The following is a 9,026-nucleotide window of genomic DNA, read 5'->3' as shown; positions in this document are numbered from 1 at the left end:
TTGGGTTGTAGAGTCCGTCTCATGCTACCACGAGTGTGAAAGCACCACCAACATTCAAAAGTGACCAAAACATCAGCCAGAAAGCAAAGGTACTGAGAAGTGGTCTGTGGTCCCCACCTGCAGAACCACTCCTTTATTGAGTGTCTTGCTAATTGCCAATAATTTCCACCTGTTGTCTATTTGCACAACAGCATGGGAAATTGATTGCCAATCAGTGTTGCTTCCTAAGTGGACAGTTTGATTTCACAGAAGTTTGATGTACTTGGAGTTATATTGTGTTTAAGTGTTCCCTGTTTTGAGCAGTGTATAAGGAAATGTGTTGGTACCTTGAAAGAGACTAATAATCTTTTTATTACAGCCATGTTTCAAACTAAGTGTTTGACCTTAATTAGAGCAGCCTAATGGACCGTGTGGATGTATGTTTTAATAGCATCAAACTTGAATTAATTGTCTGACCATCATAGTATGCATATTTGTTTCACTCCCACATGAGTGGAAACGTATGTTTATCAGTATCTGTGGTCCAATGGTTCAATAGAAGACAACTGGACTTCTTGTCTTGTTTCTTGAAGACATTTCACTTAGTAGAGCCGAGGCATCATCAGGTGAGTGTGATAAGTTTCAGTGCAGGGTGGAATATATTCAGTACATTTCTTTAAAAGTGGAGAACACTGGAGAGAAAATAACACCTCAAACAGGATGTAGCCAAATCCTTTGCCAAGCCCGGAGTTCTTGTCCCGCACCAATCGCACTGCCTCCACTGTTCCACACTTTTCAAAATGCTTCCGGAACACCAACTCTGTAATCTCTGCAAAGACACAACAGGTGAGCATCACATTTCCTGCTCACAATGATCCATTAGCTTTAACTCACCAAACGACAAATTCCCCACAAAGACAGAACGCTTGTGGTCATGCTGCAAAACAAGAGCAGGACATTTTAACCAAGGCCAGCAGCTGTGTGGCCAGATCGGACTGATGGTCAGCAGCCTTACTGATGAGCTGTCAGTCACTCGGTCCACCCTGATGTGGAAGTCCTTCTCCATCTCCAAGCCGTTCCTGTGAACACAGATGGAATGAATAGCACTCAGGCCAACTTTTAGGAAATACAATTGTTAAGTTTAGTAGGAATTCATAAAATGTTCAAGCTTGTGCCATAAAATCAACAGTTCCCTGAGTTTCTTTAATTTTCATCACTTCTATCTCAATGAATTCCATTCACTTTTATTGAATAATTATATTCCTCCTGATACTTTTTTGTGGTTGGGAGTGGTGCTGGGTTTTATCACACAACCCTGGTAAAAACTGGGAGGAGATGCCACAAGTAAGGAACCAAATCAAAAGTGAATGAGAGGAATAGAAACTACACCAGAACCAATTCCTGTTTGTCTGTCTCCATCCTGACCACTCAAACCCCAGCCGGTCAAAGCAAATGGCTGCTCATGCTGAGCCTGGTTCTGTTAGAGCAGGGGTGTCCAACCCTGGTCCTGGAGAGCCACCATCCTGCATGTTTTCCTTGTTTCTTGTTCCAACACACCTGATTCAGAGGTTAAATCACCTCTTCATGTTCTGCAGAAGCCTGTTAATCACCCATTGATTCAGATCAGGTGTGTTGGAGCAGAGGAACAAGTAAAACCTGCAGGATGGAGGCCCTCCAGGATCAAGGTTGCCTACCCCTGGGCTACAGAAATGAATAGAAATCAAAACATTGAATGTCCTAATAAAGACAGAAATACAAACTTGTGAATTCATTTTGCAGAACTATTTCATTGTTTGCTACTGCAACAAAATAGTTGCCCTCCAGGCATCAATAAGTAAGTTAGTTTTGGCTTCGGGCCATGAGTGTCCCACCTCTCCAGAGCTTTGGAAACTGCGTCTTCATTTTTAAACAACACGTAGGCATTCATGCTTTGTTTCTGGGGATGAGCTTTGCGTCTGTAAGAAGAAAATTCATTTGTTAGATACATAGATAATCATTCAAATTTGTTAAACTTATTTTAACCCCCCCTTCAAAATAAAGAAAAACATTATGATATATAAAATGTAAATCTGATGGTAGTACAGAAACAAGCAGGATGTTTATATGGACTGAAGGTATTGATAAAATATGTTTGTAGCTGTGATTTGTAGTGTTGGATAATGTCAAATGTAAATAAACTCATAATTCTACTTCAATGTCTTGTAATTTTAAAATACAGCCCCGATTCCAATGAAGTTTGGACGTTGTGTAAAACATCAATAAAAACAGAATATGATGATTTGAAAATCCTTTTCAACCTTTATTCAACTGAATACACCATGAAGACAAAAATACGTAATGTTCAAATATATAAAATTTATAGGTTTTTTGAAAATATTGCCTCATTTTGACATTGATGCCTGCAACACGTTTTTAAAAAGCTAGGACAGACATGTTTACTGCTGTGTTCCATCACCTTTCCTTTTAGCAACACTCAATAAGTGTTTGGGAACTGAGGACACTAATTGTTGAAGCTTTGAAGGTGGAATTCTTTCCCAGTTTTGCTTGATGTCCAACTTCAGCTGCTCAACAGTCTGGGGTCTCCAGATGCTTCACATTTTCAATGGGAGACAGGTGTGGACTGCAGGCAGGCCAGTCTAGTGTCTGCACTCTTTTACTACGAAGCCATTCTGTTGGAACGAGCAGAATGTGGCATGGCCTTGTCTTGCTGAAATAAGCAGCGATGTCCCTGAAAAAGGCAGCAAATGTTGCTTCAAAACCTGTATGTACCTTTCAGCATTATTGTTGCCTTCACAGATGTTCCAGTTACTCATGCCATGGGAACTAATAGAACCCCATACCATCAGAGATGCTGGCTTTAGAGGTTTGCTCTGATAACAATCTGGACACTTCATTTCCTCTTTGGCCCAGAGGACACAATAAAAACAATTTGAAATGTGGACTCATCAGACCACAGGACACGTTTCCTCTTTGTGTCAGTCCATCTCAGATGAGCTCGGGCCCAGAGAAGCTGGTGGTGTTTCTGGGTGTTGTTCGCTTTGTATGTAAAGTTTGAACTTGCACTTGTAGACGTAGCGATAAAATGTGTTCACTGACAATAGTTTTCTGAAGTGTTCCTGAATCCATGTGGTAATATCCGTTACACAATGATCCATTCCTCTTATCCGGGGTCGGGTCGCGGGGGCAGCAGCCTAAGCAGGGAGACCCAGACTTCCCTCTCCCCAGCCACTTGGGCCAGCTCCTCCGGGGGAATCCCAAGGCGTTCCCAGTCCCTCCAGCGTGTCCTGGGTCTTCCTTACAGGATGATGTCAGTTTTTAATGCTGTGCTGCCTGAGGGGTCAAAGGTCACGGGCAGTCAGTGTTGGTTTTTGGCCTTGCTGCTTATTTGCAGAGATTTGTTCAGATTCTCTCAATCTTTTGATGATATTATGGACTGTAGATGATGAAATCCCTAAATTCCTTGCAACTGCACATTGAGAAATGTTCTTAAAGTGTTGAAGCATTTGATCACAAAGTGGTGAACCTCACCCCATCCTTGTTTGTGAATGACGGAGCCTTTCGGGGACGCTCCCTTTAAACCCAATCATGAGACTCATCTGGTTCTAATTAACCTGTTCACATGTGGAATGCTCCAAACAGGTGTTTTCTTTCCCAGTCTTTTTGTTGACTTTGTCCCAGCTGGAACGTGTTACAGGCATCAAATTCAAAATGAGGGAATATTTGCAAAAAAACAAAGTTTATCCATTTTAACATTAAATATCTTGTCTTTGTAGTGTATTCAATTGAATATAGATTGAAAAGGATTTGCAAATCATCTTATTCTGTTTTTATTTGTTTTACACAACGTCCCAACTTCACTGGAATTGGGGTTGTAAATTTCAAATTTCAAATCAAATATTACATTTTTTAATAATAAAAAAAACTTTGGAAATACTTAGACAAAACCTACATCAAAATATGAGGCTGAAACAGGAATAGTGTGGAATGATTTTTGGTAGGGATGTACAATGTAGACAAAATTAGCAACAAACTAAGACGACCCTAAAGACAGTTCAAACTCATCCCTCTACAGCTCAGACAGAAACATCCTTCACACAAAGCTGGTCTGCACATGACTTCTTTAAGTTTGATAATATTATAGATCATTATAAAAGGTAAAATTTAACTTATTATTCAATTTTAGAGAAGAAAATTAATGTATGTTGCAATAACTGGCACCCTTAAAAGGTTTTCAGAAATATTCTCGTTATTTCTCATCTTGTTTGCAATAGCTTCCAGCAATTTTGCCAAAATATTGTTATACAAAACAAGTAATCAAATTCTAAGTGTTAACACCGTTATATTTTTCAATAAAAATGCAGACTGGTACATCCGGCAGAAACTTACTTTATAACGGCTACTTTCCGTGACATGGAGGGATCCTCTCTAACCTGTTGTGATGAAATAGAGATAAATCATGCAAAAAAAGGACTGATTCAAGAAAGTGCTGTGTCTCTGTGACATGCAATGTATTATTTATTACTGTTACCACTGAACGAAATCGAACAGATTCGATTGGCCCTTGGTCTCTGAAGAAACTCCGCAAAGTCTAAGAATCAAACAAACACAATCATCTCATGAACCCTCAAAGGTCACTGTAACGCCCTGCTACCAGCTCAGGTATGAGCTCGGATTCATCTACATCACAGCGAGAACAGAAACAACCACAATATAAGATGTTTGCTTTATCACCCACCACACGTTTAGATTTGCTTTCAGATCATCCAACAAATGTTAAAAAACAAACAAAGATACCACAAAATGCAATCTTTAAATGATTATTTCATGTATGAAGGGAGAAAGCTACCTAAGCCAACCAGGTCCTTATGTGAAAAAGTCATTCTCCTCTTGTTAAATCATGGATTTATTCAGTTTTACTGCCAGACCTTCACCTTAAAGCTGAATGGAAATGTTTTAAAGGCAACATCAGTTAAAAGGAAACCCTAAAATATACTTATTGTAAAAATTTTAACAAAAAAAAAAGTTTTTTTAAGGGATCCACAATTAGCTGAACACGATGGCCTAAATATGTTGGAATTTTCCCATTAACTGAAAAATTGCTATTTGTGATATGTGAAAACTCATAATTACTTTTAAAAATTGCATATCTTTTGCTATATTCTTCACCTATGGAGGTGGCCATTTTTTCACCTGTGCAATGCATGCTGGGTTGATGACGCCGTTCGGAAGGCTAACATCAGCGCAGCTGGTTTTTATCTGGTGTGAAGTTAGAACAATGGCACACTGTGTCGCTGTTGGCTGTAATTTTAAAACAAAACAAAAAAAGTGTGGTGATTCTGCATCGCTTCCCACAGGAAAAGAAATGAAGTGCGCCATGAGAAAAAGCCATCGGAAGAACAACTTCCGAAGGATCCACATCCACGTCGTGCTGAAAAGTGATCAGGCGCGCCCTCGCGACAGAGCACGCCTGGGTGTGGGCGGTATTAAAGCACGCCTCCTCTGCGCTCTGGGCTTTGGAAAGGGAAACAACAAATAGTCATCACTGACTGTGTTGCTGTCAGCTAAGCTAGCAACGTGCCTTAACTCTTCTGCAGTTGTCTGAGACATCTCTGCTGACTTCACTTCCTCTCAAATGAGGCATTCTCCTGAAACAGCGGAGAGCGCAGGCATGAACAATCAATCTGCACATGGATCCTGCTCCTTCCTGGTTATTGACCAATAGGAGAGGAGACAGCCTCCTCATTTGCATGCTGAGGAGGCAGAAATGCACACGGTGATTAAAGAGGAGGAGGAAATATGTAAGGAAAAGGCAAAAGCAAAATATATATATTTCTGCTTTTATTTTTGATTATGTCGCTTTCGGTCCTCCATAAAACAGGTGTCACTGGACCAATCAGATCCTAAGCAAGTGTTATTGGACCTGACACCGGACACAGAGCACTACCAGCGGTACGAGTCATTCATCATTTCATTTACTATTATTATTTTTATTCTTAATAATATTAATATAATATTAACTGCGATTCGGTTACTCATTGCTGTATTGGCTGGACAGGACCTAGCCTACGTCATTTACCCAGAATTCACTGCAGTGTAAACAACATGGCCACGTCTGTGTGACGATATTTTATTTCAATTTATAAAAACTAAACTGCTTACCGTATTTTTACTGCATTGTTTTTACATCTAAAGTAAGTACTTGTCAAATAAAGTTTATTGTTACAACTAATCTTGAATCAGCAGGACAACGGGTCAAAGGTCAACAGCAACATTCCTCCACAGCCATGTGAAAGACTTACTGACACTTTTCACAAATGCTTGATTACAGCGGTTGGTGCCAAAAGTGGCCCAACCAGTTATTATGTTTAGAGAGATTCCTTTTTCACCTAGTTCCAGGTTGGTTCCCTTTAATAAATGAAACTGCAGCTGGTATTTAATCAGGTTATCTTTGTCTGATATTAACATTTGTTTGATAACCGGACAAAAAGCAAAAAGTGAAGCTGCAGTACCTTCTCGGTGCAGCTGATGGGCAGGTTGCCAACAAAAACTGTCCTCTTGCTCTTTAAGGCCTCCTCGTGTTTACTGGCCTTCAGCTTCTGTCGCTTCATCACCCAATACTCCACATCATTCTCTCTTCCTGCCCCTGAATCCCTCCTCTTCCTCTTCTTTGCCGAGCTCTGCTGGCCTTTCTCCTCATCATCTGCATTCTGTAAACTGCTCTCCCTGAAACCAACAGACAGAAAGAGACTGACCTAAAAGAAGAAGTTGTCTTGTTTGCAGGAACAGTAAAGGAATAAAGACAAGGAAAACAAAGTGACAAGGACACAAACATGTCTAAACTTTTCACCTGTTCTGTAGCTTCTGATCAGCTGCTGAACTCGTCTTCTTCTTCTTCTTTAGCCTTGGTTCTTCTTTCACTTTGCAATTTATCTCTTGTTCATCCTCTTTTTTGGTTATCTTCTGAAAATAAGCAAAGAAAAAAAAAGTAACCTACCTTGATACAGTCATTGGAAAAAGAAAGTCCACCCTCTTTAAGTTACAGGGTTTTTCCTATGAAGACATAATAAATCTGATCTGGTCTTTACAAGTTCTAAAACTATTCAAATCTAACCTCAAGTGAACAAAAACACCAGATTTCACCAAGTCATTATTTATTAAACAAAAACAAACTGTTAGAGCAGTGTGTAGAAAACCTTGTTCCATCCTCTGATCCAGCAGCTTGTAGAACCTACTTTATCAGCAGTATATATGGTTGTTGTTGCTCAGTTTGGTTCAAACCTCAGCTGTCAGACAGATGTCCTCACATTTGATTCTAGAATCCTTTGGTCTACAGAAGAGCTCATTTACGTCGGAGCAGCACCCTCGCGCGGTGAGGTAGATAAAGGTAGCGGTTTTGGGCGTGCGGGCGGAAAAAAACGTGTATAAAAAATGAGGTTTATAATAAACAAGCGCAGCTTAGCTTGGTGGCAGGGTCACCAAAGCCTGGCAACCCACCAGGCTTATAATACACTGGGGGAAACCTTGGTGTGGTTTGATAAATCTGAATAGTTTTGTGCACACACACTTTTCTAATTGTTTCCCTACGCCACCTTTCAGAATGAGACCCATGATCTTCACAGAAATGCTGCTTTGATCACATACAACTGAACAACCACCTCCTTGTAATTCAGATGTTTTAGCGTGGGGGTGGCTGTTGCTGGTACTGGGACACAGGCCAGAGCCTCACCAAGGGAAAGGGAAGGTCATTGGTGCTTGCAGCTTGAATTTTTATTCATTTTATTTTATGCTGTTTATATTACAGAATGACAAATCTGGGAAAAATATTACAAAAACAAATATATACCTACAAGCACGTGCAACCATTTTTTTCAGATGAATCTATTATTTACCTTGCGTGCAGGCTGAAACAGAAGACCAGCAGTCTGTGCAGAGGTGCTGAACAAAGCTGACAGTGATCCCGAGGCCTCAAAGTTCTGCTGGGACAAACTCCCTGACACCTGACCCACTGTGTAGTGAGCTGACTGCTGCCAGGATGGTGCTTCTCCACTGGGGACAGAGTCGCTGCAGTGAAAAAGGCACATCAAGAAGAAGAAGCAATCAAATTAGGGCTGTAAAATATTAGACTATGCAATGAGTATGAAGCATCGTTTCCAGAACAACAAGTTTAAACACGGCTTCTACCTGAATGCTGTTAAGATTTAACTGCAGTGCATACACGTGGGTTAACACAATGCCAGGGCAGAACGACATCAGCAATGAGCTTAGAGAAGCAACTATTGCAGCTGTCAATCTGAGAAGGGTTAAAAGGTCATTTCCAAACTATTTGGACTCCATCATTCTACAGAAAGAAAATTTATTCTAAAAAGTAACATAAATAAATGCAATATTAAAGACAGCTGCCAATCTTTCCAGGAGTGGACGTCCCAGGAAATTCTCCAGCTCAGACTCTACAGGCCTCAGTTGGCAGGGCAAAGGTTAAAGTTCATGGCAGGACATTTAGAAAACAAAGACTGAACAAGTATGGCTTTTAGATGTCAGTTTTACCATGTTTTACAAACAATGTGGTTTTCTTCCAGCCAAGGTCATTTTATTTTTATCTGCATGAGAACTTCTTTGACTGAGGATATATCCATAAACCACATATATAATAAAAGTATATACATTTATTAAGTCGCATAAAGTGCTATTGGGATGACGCCGACGTTAGCTTACATTCGGGTACTTTGCTATAGTACAACTCTAATAATTTATTTTTGAGTCAGCTGTCTTTTATAAGCTCTGGTTCAAAAATTACAAGACTAACAGACCTTTCAAACATGAACTAAAGTATTCAATACTAAAAGCAGAATCAATCAAACACAGTTTAGGATTTGTTCAACTTTAATTCTGTTTGTGAAAGTCCAAAGAAAAAGTGAAAACAATGCTCAACTGGTTTGAATCTTACATAAAGAACAGGGATTTCTTTGTTTCAATCAGAAACTTCTCATCAGAGAGGTCAAAGGTCACATGTGGGGTACCCCAAGGTTCAATCCTAGGACCCCTTCTTT

The 9,026-nt window shown here is 40.0% G+C and overlaps 1 protein-coding gene across 1 annotated transcript in view; it reads right to left on the bottom strand.

The window, feature by feature from the left end:
* rbm34 (RNA binding motif protein 34) overlaps positions 1 to 9,026 on the bottom strand; it is an 18,069-nt gene that overhangs the window by 2,144 nt on the left and 6,899 nt on the right. The window contains exons 2-10 of the mRNA XM_017435671.2: positions 7,869 to 8,040; positions 6,827 to 6,939; positions 6,489 to 6,702; positions 4,508 to 4,567; positions 4,366 to 4,409; positions 1,851 to 1,934; positions 995 to 1,058; positions 874 to 916; positions 690 to 808 (exon numbers count right to left, since the gene is read on the bottom strand). Coding sequence (XP_017291160.1) covers positions 690 to 808; positions 874 to 916; positions 995 to 1,058; positions 1,851 to 1,934; positions 4,366 to 4,409; positions 4,508 to 4,567; positions 6,489 to 6,702; positions 6,827 to 6,939; positions 7,869 to 8,040 — 913 coding nt within the window. The remainder of the gene's footprint in view (positions 1 to 689; positions 809 to 873; positions 917 to 994; positions 1,059 to 1,850; positions 1,935 to 4,365; positions 4,410 to 4,507; positions 4,568 to 6,488; positions 6,703 to 6,826; positions 6,940 to 7,868; positions 8,041 to 9,026) is intronic.

Source organism: Kryptolebias marmoratus, linkage group LG6, assembly GCF_001649575.2.
Source record: "Kryptolebias marmoratus isolate JLee-2015 linkage group LG6, ASM164957v2, whole genome shotgun sequence".
NCBI lineage: Eukaryota > Metazoa > Chordata > Actinopteri > Cyprinodontiformes > Rivulidae > Kryptolebias > Kryptolebias marmoratus.
This window is presented reverse-complemented; position numbering and strand designations above follow the sequence as displayed.